Source organism: Mustela nivalis (assembly GCF_964662115.1).
Source record: "Mustela nivalis genome assembly, chromosome: 20".
Lineage (NCBI taxonomy): Eukaryota > Metazoa > Chordata > Mammalia > Carnivora > Mustelidae > Mustela > Mustela nivalis.
Window position 1 is genome coordinate 6,660,207 of NC_139039.1, and position 14,466 is coordinate 6,674,672.

Here is a 14,466-nt window from a genome sequence, read left to right on the forward strand (position 1 = left end):
CATGTGAACTACTATGTCACAGATACTCAATGGTACTAAAGTCTGCCATTGTAATGCAAAATCCAATATAGAAAAATATAAATTTATGAGCATGGTGATTTTACAATAAAAACTTATTCATGAATACTGAAATTTAAACCTCATATAATTTCATATGTCACAAAATATTATTTTTTTGTTTTTTTTCAACTATTAAAAAATACAGAACAATCCTTATTTGCAGACTATACAGGTCATACACCAGATTGGGTCTGTGGACCATAGATTACCCTGTCCTACTTTAATCCCAACAGCCCTTATCCTCACAGATTAATATTACAAATTGTAAGGGCTTTCTCAGAAAAGGATAATTTATAAACCAAAACAACTTATAAGATCTTGCTAATTTATGTTGACATTTTCCTGGAGAAACAAATAAAGGAATAGAAACTAAGGGTGCAGGACAAACAAGAACAGAAAAATCTTTATTTAGCAGTATATTTATTATCTAGGTAAATATATTTGAGTTTTTGAATTTAGTGTGCCAGCTCAAATATTTGAGAGTGTTTTTTTATTATTTTTTAAACAATTTTTTAAATTTTTAATAAAACATATAATGTATTTTTAGCCCAAGGAGTACAGGTCTGTGAATCACCAGGTTTACACATTTCACAGCACTCACCATAGCACATAACCTCCCCAGTGTCCATAACCCCATCACCCTCTCCCTCCCCACGTCCTACCCTCAGTTTGTTTTGTGAGATTAAGAGTCTCTTATGGTTTGTCTCCCTCCCGATCCCATTTTGTTTCATTTATTCTTCTCCTACCCCCAAAACCCCTCACGTTGCATCTCCACTTCCTCATATCAGGGAGATCATATGATAGTTGTCTTTTTCCAATTGACTTATTTCACTAAGAATAATACCCTCTAGTTCCATCCACGTCATCGCAAATGGCAAGATTTCATTTCTTTTGATGGCTGCATAGTATTCCCATTGTATATAAATATACCATCTCTTCTTTATCCATTCATCTGTTGATGGACATCTAGGTTCTTTCCATAGTTTGGCTATTGTGGACATTGCTGCTATAAACATTCGGGTGCATGTCACCCTTCAGTTCACTACATTTGTATCTTTAGGTTAAATACCCAGGAGTGCAATTGCTGGGTCATATGGTAGGTTTATTTTCAGCTTTTTGAGGAACCTCCATGCTGTTTTCGAGAGTGGTTGCACCAGCTTGCATTACCACCAACAGTGTAGGAGGGTTCTCCTTTCTCTGCATCCTTGCCAGCATCTGTCATTTCCTTACTTGTTAATTTTAGCCATTCTGACTGGTGTGAGGTGATATCTCATTGTGGTTTTGATTTGTATTTCCCTGTATTTGTAAAAGGTGGAGCACTTTTACATGTGTCCGTTGACTATCTGGATGTCTTCTTTGCAGAAATGTCTGTTCATGTCCTCTGCCCATTTCTTGATTGGATTATTTGTTCTTTGGGTGTTGAGTTTGCTAAGTTCTTTATAGATTTTGGACAATAGCCCTTTATCTGATATGTTGTTTGCAAATGTCTTCTCCAATTCTGTCAGTTGTCTTTTGGTTTTGTTAACTGTTTCTTTTGGTGTGCAAAAGCTTTTGATCTTGATGAAGTCCCAACAGTTCACTTTTGCCCTTGTGTCCCTTGCCTTTGGCGATGTTCCTAGGAAGAAGTTGCTGTGGCTGAGGTTGAAGAGGTTGCTGCCTGTGTTCTCCTCAAGGATTTTGATGGATTCGTTTCTCACACTGAGATTCTTCATCCATTTTGAGTCTATTTTCATGTGTGGTGTAAGGAAATGGCCCAGTTTCATTTTTCTGCATGCTTTCTGCATGTTTTCTGCACCATTTGTTGAAGACACTGTCTTTTTTTCATTGGACATTCTTTCCTGCTTTGTCGAAGATTAGTTGACTGTAGAGTTGAGGGTCTATTTCTGGGCTCTCTACTCTGTTCCATTGATCTATGTGTCTGTTTTTGTGCCAGTACCATACTGTCTTGATGAGGACAACTTTGCAATAGAACTTGAAGTCTGGAATTGCGATGCCACCAACTTTTGGCTTTCTTTCTCAATATTCCTCTGGCTATTCGAGGTCTTTTCTGGTTCCATATAAATTTTAGGATTATTTGTTCCATTTATTTGAAAAAAATGGATGGGATTTTGATAGGGATTGCATTAAATGTGTAGATGGCTTTAGGTAGCATAGACATTTTCACAATATTTTTTCTTCCAATTCATGAACATGGGACATTTTTCCATTTCTTTGTGTCTTCCTCAGTTTCTTTCATGAGTACTTTATAGCTTTCTGAGTATAGATTCTTTGCCTCTTTGGTTAGGTTTATTCCTAGGTATTTTATGGTTTTGTAAATGGGATTAACTCCTTAATTTCTCTATTTTTCTGTCTTGTTGTTGGTGTAAAGAAATGCAACTGATATCTGTGCATTGATTTATATCCTGACACTTTAATTAATTCCTATACAAGTTCTAGCAGATTTGGAGTGGAGTCTTTTGGGTTTTCCACATATAGTATCATATATGCGAAGAGTGAGAATTTGACTTCTTTGCTTATTTGGATGCCTTTAATTTATTTTTGTTGTCTGATTGCTAAGACGAGGACATCTAGTACTATGTTGAATAGCAGTGGTGATAATGGACATGCCTGTAAGAATGATATTCACAGTGGGTTTTTCATAGATGGCTTTGATGATATTGAGGTATGTACCCTCTATCCCTACACTTTGAAGAGTTCTTTTATTAATGTATTGTATCATATTGATTGATTTGCAGATGTTGAACCAACCTTGCAGCCCTGGAATACATCCCACTTGGTCGTTCTGAATAAACCTTTTAATGTACTGTTGGATCCTGTTGGCTAGATTTTTGGTGAGAATTTTTGCATCTGTGTTCATTAGAGATATTGGTCTATAATTCTCCTTTTTGATGGGATCCTTGTCTGGTTTTGGGATCAGGTGATGCTGGCCTCATAAAATGAGTGTGGAAGTTTTCCTTCCATTTCTATTTTTTGGAACAGTTTCAGGAGAATAGGAAATAGTTCTTCTTTAAATGTTTGGTAGAATTCCCCGGGGAAGCCGTCTGGCCCTGGGCTCTTGTTTGTTGGGAGATTTTTGATGACTGCTTCAATCTCCTTACTGGTTATGGGTCTGTTCAGGTTTTATATTTCTTCCTGGTTCAGTCGTGGTAGTTTATATGTCTTTAGGAATGCATCCATTTCTTCCAGATTGTCAAATTTGCTGGCGTATAGTTGCGTATAGTTATGTTCTTATAATTGTTTGTATTTTTTTGGTGTTGGTTGTGATCTCTCCTCTTTCATTCATGATTTTATTTATTTGGGTCCTTTCTCTTTTCTTTTTGAGAAGTCTGGCCAGGGGTTTATCAATCTTATTCTTTCAAAGAACCAGCTCCTATTTTCATTGATTTGTTTCTTTTCTTTTTTTTTTTAATTTTTTATTTTTCATAAACATATATTATTATCCCCAGGGGTACAGGTCTGTGAATCACCGGGTTTACACACTTCACAGCACTCACCAAAGCACATACCCTCCCTAATGTCCATAATCCCACCCCCTTCTCCCAAACCCCCTCCCCCCAGCAACCCTCAGTTTGTTTTGTGAGATTAAGAGTCACTTATGGTTTGTCTCCCTCCCAATCCCATCTTGTTTCATTGATTCTTCTCCTACCCACTTAAGCCCCCATGTTGCATCACCACTTCCTCATATCAGGGAGATCATATGATAGTTGTCTTTCTCTGCTTGACTTATTTCGCTAAGCATGATACGCTCTAGTTCCATCCATGTTGTCGCAAATGGCAAGATTTCATTTCTTTTGATGGCTGCATAGTATTCCATTGTGTATATATACCACATCTTCTTGATCCATTCATCTGTTGATGGACATCTAGGTTCTTTCCATATTTTGGCTATTGTGGACATTGCTGCTATAAACATTCGGGTGCACGTGCCCCTTTGGATCACTACGTTTGTATCTTTAGGGTAAATACCCAATAGTGCAATTGCTGGGTCATAGGGTAGTTCTATTTTCAAATTTTGAGGAACCTCCATGCTGTTTTCCAGAGTGGCTGCACCAGCTTGCATCTTCCTAGGAACAACGCAAAAGGCAAGGGAAGCAAGGGAAAAAATGAACTATTGGGATTTCATCAAGATCAAAAGCTTTTGCACAGCAAAAGAAACAGTTAACAAAATTAAAAGACAACTGACAGAATGGGAGAAGATATTTGCAAATGACGTATCAGATAAAGGACTAGTGTCCAAAATCTATAAAGAACTTAGCAAACTCAACACCCAGAGAACAAATAATCCAATCAAGAAATGGGCAGAGGACATGAACAGACATTTCTGCAAAGAAGACACCCAGATGGCCAACAGACACATGAAAAAGTGCTCCATATCACTCGGCATCAGGGAAATACAAATCAAAACCACAATGAGATATCACCTCACTCCAGTCAGAATGGCTAAAATCAACAAGTCAGGAAATGACAGATGCTGGCGAGGATGCGGAGAAAGGGGAACCTTCCTACACTGTTGGTGGTAATGCAAGCTGGTGCAGCCACTCTTTTCTTTTTCTTTTTCTTTTTGGTTTCTATTTCATTGATATCTGCTCCAATATTTATTATTTCTCTTCTCTTTCTGGGTTTAGGCTTTCTTTATTGTTCTTTCTCCAGCTCCTCTAGGTGTAGGGTTAGGTTGTGTCTTTGGGACCTTTCTTGTTTCTTTGGAAAGGCTTGTACCACTATATATTTTCCTCTCAAGACTGCCTTTTCTGTGTCCTACAGATTTTGAACCATTTTGCTTTCATTATCATTTGTTTCCTTGATTTTTATCAATTCTTCTATAATTTCCTGGTTGGCCCATTCATTCTTTAGAAGGATATTGTTTAGTCTCCATGTATTTGGGTTCTTTCCAAATTTCCTCTTGTAATTGAGTTCTAGCTTTAGAGCATTGTGTTCTGAAAAAAGCAGGGAATGATCCCAAGTTTTTGATACTGATTGAGACCTGATTTATGACCCAGGAGTGACCTATTCTAGAGAATGTTCCATGTGCACTCAAGAAGAATGTGTATTCTGTTGCTTTGGGATGGAATGTTCTGAATATATCTGTGATGACCATCAGGTCCAGTGTATCATTTAAGATCTTTATTTCCTTGTTGATCTTTTGCTTGGATGATCTGTCCATTTCAGTGAGGGGAGTGTTAAAGTCCGCTACTATTATTGTATTATTGTCAATAATTTCTTTGTTGAACATTTCATTGATTTTGTTATTAATTTGTTTATATAGTTGGCTGCTCCCATGTTAGGGGCTTAGATATTTAAAGTTGCTAGATCTTGTTGGACAGACCCTTTGAGTATGATATAGTGTCCTTCCTCATCTCTTATTATAGTCTTTGGCTTAAAATCTAATTGATCTGATATAAGAATTGCCATCCCAGCTTTCTTTTGATGTCTATTAGCATGGTAAATTGTTTTCCACTCCTTCACTTTAAATCTGGAGGTGTCTTTGGGTCCAAAATTATTTTTTGTAGACAGCATATTGATTTTTTGTTTGTTTGTTTTTTGTTTGTTTGTTTGTTTTTCCATTCTGATACCTTGTGTCTTTTGATTGGGCATTTAGCCCATTTACATTCAGGCTAACTATTGAGATATATGAATTTAGTGCCATTGTATTGCCTGTAAAGTGATTATTATTGTATATTGTTCCTTTCTGATCTACTACTTTTAGGCTCTATTTGCTTAGAGGACCTTTGCCATATTAGGGAAATTTTCTCCAATAATTCTCTCCAATATACCCTCTGATCCCCTCTCTCTTTCTTCTTCTGGAATCCCAATTATTCTAATATTGTTTCATCTTATAGTATCATTTATCTTTCAGATTCTACCCTCATGGTCCAGTAGTTGTTTGTCTCTCTTTTGCTCAGCTTCTTTATTCTCTGTCATTTGGCCTTCTATATCATTAATTCTCTCTTCTGCTTCATTTATCCTAGCAGTAAGAGCCTCCATTTTTTTTATTGCACCTCATTAATAGCTTTTAAAATTTCAACTGGGTTAGATTTTAGTTCATTTATTTCTCCATAAAGGACTTTTATTTCTCCAGATTTGTTTCTCTTATATCTTCCATGCCTTCTTTGAGCCTGAGAATCATCATTCTGAACTCTAGATCTGACATATTACCAATGTCCATATTGATTGGGTCCCTAGCCTTTGGTACTGCCTCTTGATTTTTTTTTTTTTTTTTTTTTGGTGGTGAGTTTTTCTACCTTGTCATTTTATCCAGATAAGAATATATGAAGGAGTGAATAAAATATTAAAAGAGTGGCATAGACCCCAGGAAAATGCTTTTACCAAATCAGAAGAGACCCCAAATTGAGGAAGGAAGAAAGAGGGTAAAAAGAAGTTCAGAAAAAAAATTTTAAAGAAAAAAATAAAGAAAAAACATAAAAAAGAAAATATACATATTAGACTGGTGAATAAAACAGGGTCATCCACTTAATTTGGGGAGTATTTTGGTCTCTTAGAAGAAAATACCTCCCAAAATCTTAAAGAATGAAAAACATATAAGGGTAAACACAATGAAGGCGTGGAATATGACATAAAGATGCAAAAAAATTTTTAATAAATTTCTAAGGAAGGAGTTGAAAGATAAGTTGGTTGGGAGAATAAAGAAAAAGAATGTGGAGAGAATTTGCTCAGGGTGGAGACTAAAACAAAGCCCTGTGCTAGATTTAAGGTATATTTTGATATTAGAAGAAGTTGTATCCCAAATTTTTTTAGAAGAAAAAACCCTATGTGTATACAAAAAATAATAAAGTTAGACACAATGAAGAAAAAAATATGACTATAATAATGAAGAGTCAAAAAAGATTTTTTTAATGAAAGGTGTTGTTAAGATATACTAGTTAAAAAACATTTAAAGAAGAAAAAAATAAAAGTTAAAAAGTTAGCAGAAGAAAAAAATGAAATTAAAAAAAATTTCTTAACTTTGCAAGACTAAAGAGTCATGGGGAGAAAGCATGAATTCCATGCTTTGCTTTCTCTTCCTCTGGAATTCCAGTGTTATTCTTGGTAAGTGAACTTGGTCTTGGCTGGATTTCTTGCTGATCTTCTTGGGGAGGGGCCAGTTGTTGTGATTCTCAAGTGTCTTTGCCTAAGTTGGAATTGCACCGCCCTTACCAGGGGCCAGGCTAAGCAATCCACTGGGGTTCGCTTTAGGGAGATTTTGCTCCCTGAATGCAGTCCATAGAGTTCCAGAGGACGGGAATGAAAATGGCTGCCTCCCAATCTCTGGCCTGGAGGATTCAAGAGCTTGAAGCCCCACTCATCAGTGCGCCCTTGGAGAAAAGCACCCAATCACTCCCATCTCCCTGGCCTCCAGTCATGCTCCAAGCTCACCCAGCCTGTGACCAAGCATCTCTGACTCTGCACACAGCCCTGCCTGGAGTCTTCAAATCCAGCAGATCCCTGCACTCTTCCAGGGGGTCTCCCCGGATCTTTTGGGGGTCTCTGCTCATAGAGTAGTGGTCTAACTGTGCCACGGATCACAGTTTAAGGTAACCCCAAGTTGAAAGTTCACTCCTCGGCTCCGTCTTTGTAGCTGGCTTCCCCACTCTAATTCCTGCAAGCTCTGCAACACTCAGACATCCCCGATCATTCTGTGACCCCATGGGACCTGAGACCATGCTGTCCCACATGGACTTCACCCTGGCTTAGCCTCTGGAGCAATGTCCTTCAGTGGAGCAGACTTTTAAAAGTTCTGATTTTGTGCTCCATTGTTCCCCCCCCCCCTTGCTGGGAGCTGGCCCCTCCCTCCATGGTCTATCTTCTTGCTGTAAGATTCACTTCTCCATAGGTCCTACCTTTCAGAAAGTGGTCAATTTTCTGTTTTAGAATTGCTACTCTTTTTTCTTTTATCTCCTTTTGGATTTGTAGGTGTTTGGAATGGTTTGATAAGCTATCTTATCTAGTTGATCTCCTGCTACCTGATGTTATCTCAGCCTCCTACTTCCCTGCCATCTTGACTCCTCCTCCCAAACTAGATTTTAAACCAAAGACTGTAATAAGACATGAAGAGGGACACTAAATTATAATAAAATGGTCTATCCAAAAAGAAGATCTAATAATCATAAATATTTATGTCCCTAACTTGGGAGCACCCATATATATAAATGAATTAATAACAAAATTAAATAAATACGTTAATAATAATACAAAACTAGTAGGGGACTTGAATAATCATGCAGTGGATAGATCATCTAAGCAGAAAATCAACAGGAAACAGGCTTTGAATGACATATTGGATCAGATGGAGTTCACAGGTATATTCAGAGCATTTCATCCTAAAGCAACAGAACACATACTTCTTAAGTGAATGTGGGACATTCTCCAGAAGAATAGGCCACAAACTGGCTCACAGATCAGGTCTCAATTTGTACTAAAAGATTGGGATTATTCCTTGCATATTTTCAGACCATAGTGCTTTAAAACTTGAACTCAATCACAAGAAAAAAAAATTAAGAACACAAATATATGGAAGTTAAAGAGCATTTTACCAAAGAATGAATGGGTCAACAAGGAAACTAAGGTATTTTAAAAATTCATGGATACAAATGAAAATTAAAATACAACTGGGGGATGCCTGGGTGGCTTAGTCAGTTAGGGGCTTGATCCCTCCCCGCTCAGTGGGGAGCCTGCTTCTCCCCCTCCTCCTCATTTCTGACCTCTTTCTATCTCTGTCAAATAAATAAAAACCTTTAATAAAAAAAATAAGGAAAATTAAAAGAAAAAGAAAATACAACTGTTCAGAACCTTTGGGATGCAGCTAAGGTGGTCTAGGAGGGAAGTATATAGCAATACAGGCCTTTCTCAAGAAACAATAAAAGCCTCAAATACACAAACTAAACTTACACCTAAATGATCTGGAAAAAGAACAGCAAATAAAACTTAAATCCAGCATGAGAAGGTACATAATAAAGATTAGAATGGAAATCAAGGATACAGATATTTTAAAAAAATAAAAGATCAATGATACTAGGAACTGATTCTTCAAAACAATTAATAAAATTGATAAGCTCCCAGCCAGATATTTAAAAAAAAAAGGAAAAAAAAGGAAAGAGAGAGAAAGATAAAGAGAGAAAGGGCCCAAATAAATAAAATAATGAATGAAAGAGGGAGATCACAACCAATACCAAGAAATGTCAACAATTATAAAATAATATTATGAGCAATATATCCCAACATATTAGGCAATCTGGAAGTAAGGGATGTGTTCCTAGAAACATAAACTACAAAAACTGAAACAGGAAGAATAGAGAACCTGAACACACTGATAACCAGCAAAGAAATTAAATCAGTATCAAAATCTCCCCCAAAATATGAGTCCAGAGCTGGATGGGTTCCCAGGGGAATTCTACCAAACATTTAAAGAAGGGTTACATTTGTAAAGTTCTTTATAGATTTTGTATTCTAGCCCTTGATCTGATGAGACATTTGCAAATATCTTCTCCCATTCTGTAGGTTATCTTTTGGTTTTGTTGAATATTTTCTTTGTTGTGCATTTTATCCTGATGAAGTCCCAATAGTTAATTTTTGCTTTTGTTTCCCTTGACATGGAGGCATGACTAGCTAGAATTTGCTGTGGCCTAGGTCAAAGATGTTGCTGCCTGTGTTCTACTCTAGGATTTTGATGGAGTCCTATCTTACTTACATTTCATCCATTTTGCGTTTATTTTTGTGTACGGTGTAAGAAAGTGGTCCAGTTTCATTCTGCATGTGGCTGTCCAATTTTCCCAACACCATTTGTTGAAGAAACTCTTTTTTCCATTGAATATTCTTTCCTGTTTTGTTCAAGACTACTCAACCATAGAGCTGAGGGTCCATTTCAGGGTTCTTTATCCTGTTACATTGATCTATGTGTCTATTTTTGTGCCAGTGCCATACAGTCTGGATGATTACATTTTTGTAATAGAGCTTGAGGTCCAGAATTGTGATACCACCAGACTTTCTTTGGAAAAGTCTTTTACTTTTTTATGTAGTGAGAGTGCAAACACAAATAGAGACATGCAAACACACACACAAATGTGTGTATAGAAAGTTTATCACTTCAAATAGAATGTAGAAATGTTAACACGATCTTTTAGGTCTCAAATCATATCATATAAACATAAAATGAGTAATTATGTAATTTACTTAAATATTACTTTTAAATACATTTAAAACTATATCACACAAATTAACATTTTATTTTCAACAACAAAACAATTTTTTTAAAAAAATCAGTGGAGAGAAAGTTTATTATATTTTTCCATTTTCTTCCTCTTCATTCATCCCTGATGTTACAATTTCTCCTTTATTATCAATTTCTTTTTAACTTCCAAAAATTCTTCAGTCATTTTTTTAAAAGCATAATATCTTAGTTTTCCATCATTCCAGATGTCTTCATTTCATCTTCATTGTTGAGGGATATATTTTCCAGATTAAAGTTGTGGATTGACATTTTTTTCTTTTAGCACTTGAAAAATATTGTGCTATATCCTCTGTGCATCATTATTTCTGATGAGAAATTCTCTGTTTATGAATCATTACTCTTCTATAAATAATGTGTTGGTTTTCATTGGCTGATTTCAAGATTTAAATATTTTCTCCAGCTATTTAATCATGATGTATCTGCCATGATTGTTTTAGTTTATCTTGTTAGAAATTGGGAACATTTTAGCCATTTTCCTTCAAATATTTTTCCGTTCTGCCCCCTTTCTCCTTTTCTGGGACACTAACAGCATTGATGTTTGATCTTTTGCCACTGTTCCACTGCTTCCTGTATCTCTAATTTTATAAAAAAAAAATTTCTCTATCTTGTTCAGATTAGATAATATATATGAATTAGTCCTTAAATTCACTCATTCTAACATCTCCATTTTGCAACTAAGTCCACCTACTCAGATTTTATTTATACCTGGCCTTAGGCTGAAAGTCACAAATACTGTCACTGTTTATAGGTATTTCCTTTGGGCATGGACTCCCAACTAGTAACTAGTAATGTTAGCTTCTGATGTTTGTTTGTTTGTTTGTTTGAAGTTTTTAGTAATATTCCGGTTAGTTACTATATGATGTAATACTAGTTTCAGGTGTATAATATAGTGAGTCAGCACTACCATAAAACACTCAATGCTATAACATTAAAAAAAGTCAAACTATGGAAACACAGAGTAGAAGTGTAGTTGTTAGCAGCTAGGGGAAGGGGGAAATGGGGAAATGTTGGCCAAAGCGTACAAACCTCCAGTTATAAGATGAATAAATTCTGAGGATCTAATATAACTATGGGAACTATAATTCATAATGTGAAAATTTGATATATTTATATTATGAAACAATTCCCATATCAAATTAATATATTCATCAACTCCCATAGTTACATTTTATGAGAATGCTTAAGACATGCTTTCTTAACAAATTTCAAGTATATAATACATAATGATGACTTATAGTTTAAAGTTATCATATGTATGTGATAGCAAATGTATTTGTCTTTCTCATTTTATTTAGAATAATGCACTCCTGGTCATCTATGTTGTTGCAAATGGAAGTATTATCTTCTTTTTTATGACTGAATAATACTTCATTGTATAGATACACTACATTTTCTTTATTCATTCATCTATTGATAGATACTGATGTTGCTTCCAAAACTTGGCTATTATGAATAATGTTGCTATTGACATTGGGTACAGATAGTGATTTCACTTATTTTGCTAATTTAGCCAGAAGTAGGATTGCTGGGTCATATGGTAATCCTATTTTGAATTTTTTGAGGAACCCCCACACTATTTTTCATAATGACCATACCAATTTACATTCCCATCAAGAGCTTTTCTCCACATCCTAACATTTGTTATCTCTTGTCCTTAAGATAATTAGCTATCTTACCTGCTCTGAGGTATTATCTCATGGTGGGTTTGATTTGCATTCCTCTGATGGCTAGTGATGTTTAGCATCTTTTCATAAACCTGACCATTTGTATGTATGATTTGGAAAAAATGTCTATTCAAGTCCTTTGCCTATTTTTCAGTTGAGTTATTTGGTGTTTTGCTATTGAGTTCTGAGTTCCTTATATATTTGTTATATAATTACTTATTGGATATATGGTTTGCAAATATTTTCTTCAATTCCATAGGTTGCTTTTTCATTGTGTTGATTTCTTTATCCTTTGCTATGAAGTAACATTTTAGTTTTATGTAGTCCCAATTTACATCTTTTTGTTTTTTGTTTGTGTTTACTTAAGTGTAATTAACATGCAGTGCTATGTTAGTTTCAGGTCTACACTATAATGATTCAACAATTTTGTACATTTCTCAGTGCTCATCAAGATATGTGTACTCTTAATCTTTTTTTTTAATCTGTTTTGTTCATCTTCCTCCATCCCACCAACCTGCCCTTATGTTGAGGTCTTTTATCCACTTTGAGTTTATCTTTGTGTATGGTGTAAGGGAATGGTCGAGTTTCATTCTTCTATACATAGCTGTCCAATTATCCTAGCACAATTTATTGAAGAGACTGTATTTTTCTCTACTGGGTATTTTTTTCTGCTTTCTCAAAGATTAGCTGACTATAGAGTTGAGGGTCCATATCTGGACCTCTACTCTATTCCATTAGTCTATGTGTCTGTTTTTGTGTCAGTACCAGCCTGTCTTGGTGATGAGAGCTTTGTAGTAAAGCTTGAAATCAGGCAACCTGATGCTCCCAGCTTTGTTTTTCTTTTTCAACATTTCCTTAGTGAATTGAGGTCTCTTCTGGTTCCATACAAATTTTAGGATTATTCCAGCACTTTGAAAAATACCAGTGGAATTTTGATCAGGATGACATTGAAAGTATAGATTGCTCTGGGCAGTATAGACATTTTAACAATGTTTATTCTTCTGATCCATGAGCATGGAACCCTTTTCCATTTTTTTGTGTCTTCTTCAATTTCTTTCATGAGTTTTCTGTAGTTCCTTGAACATAGATTCTTTACCTCTTTGGTTAGGTTTATTCCCAGGTATCTTATGGTTCTTGGAGCTATAGTGAATGGAATCAATTCTCTAATTTCCCTTTCTATATTTTCATTGTTCAAGTATAAGAAAGCAACTGATTTCTGTGCATTGATTTTGTATCCTTCCACATTACTGAATTGCTGTATGAGTTTTAAAAGTTTGGGGGTGGAGTCTTTTGGGTTTTCCATATAAAGTAACATGTCATCTGTGAAAAGAGAGTTTGATTTCTTCTTTGCCAATCTGAATACCTTTTATTTCTTTGTGTTTTCTGATTGTTGTTGCTTGGACTTCTAGTACTATGTTTAGCAACAGTGATGAGAGTTTATACTATAACATTTTAATGAGCTCCAATATAAGCATCTTACTCCTATTTATATTGCTGGGCCATTTCCTAAATGATACACCTCAGCTTAAATACTAATTCACAGATATTAAGTAGTTATACTCCTCAAAATTCTCTATTGGAGTACTTCATTTTCTTTAGAACACTTTTCATGATCTCTTTGTATTTGGGAAATTTGTTTCAAGTCACTAGTTTATTTTCTTTCTCCCCTTCTGTAATGGAAGTTACCAGTGTGAATAAAGTCCATTTTTTCATGCATGCCACTACATTTTCATTTTCTTTTAATGTGCTTGACACATGTGTATTCTGAATTAAGATTTGCTAATTGGGTAAATTTATTTAATGAGAATATTAAATAAATGTGTTTTGTTGATTGTATCAGAAATGCTATGGCTATACAATTTGAGTATGTTAAATATTAAACCAGAGAATACTTCTTGCTTGATCATTCTTTACACTGTTGCTTAGTTCTTAGTCAATTAGTCAGTATGGATAGTCTTATCAATGACCTATCAAAATAACATGTTGTAAAATACACTTAACATAAGCAGTGTTAAAATATAAAATTTTACAGAAACAAAATATTTTATTACTTTATTTGTTAACTACTTGTATGATGGTTTTCCTTTCAATCTTCTTTATTTTAGTATCCAGATGCAATAACTTTGGAGGGATTTTCCGTTATTATAGCTCAACTACTTGGGCTTAAAATGGGATTAACATATGATGATATTAATAACTGTTCTTGTCCAAGAGCTACATGCATAATGAATCCTAAAGCAGTGTAAGACTTTTTTCTTCTTAATTAATTTCACATATATGTTTGTGAAGTTGTTTACAAGATGTGTTTTTTTTTATTCTTTATATTCAACTCCATGTCAAAAATTGGAAAGTGTGTTGTGCCAAAAGAGATATCACACTAACAAATATGTCTAAGTGATATGACTCCAGGAAAGTGGTAAATGACATGATTAAGAAATGCTCACTTGAGAGAATTAGAGGGAAATTTTAAAGATTTATGAAGACTGTGAAATTTTAAATAAGCATGGTACTATTGTTTTG

General features: G+C 35.0%; 1 protein-coding gene across 5 annotated transcripts in view; it reads left to right on the forward strand.

Moving 5' to 3' along the window:
* The window catches only part of ADAM18 (ADAM metallopeptidase domain 18), a 202,947-nt gene that overhangs the window by 47,634 nt on the left and 140,847 nt on the right, over positions 1–14,466 (forward strand). For 3 of the 5 annotated variants that reach the window (XM_082715332.1, XM_082715333.1, XM_082715334.1), the window contains one exon: positions 14,052–14,188. The exons of the other annotated variants lie outside the window; for them this stretch is intronic. In XM_082715332.1, coding sequence (XP_082571458.1) covers positions 14,052–14,188 — 137 coding nt within the window. The remainder of the gene's footprint in view (positions 1–14,051; positions 14,189–14,466) is intronic. 5 annotated transcript variants of the gene reach the window in all.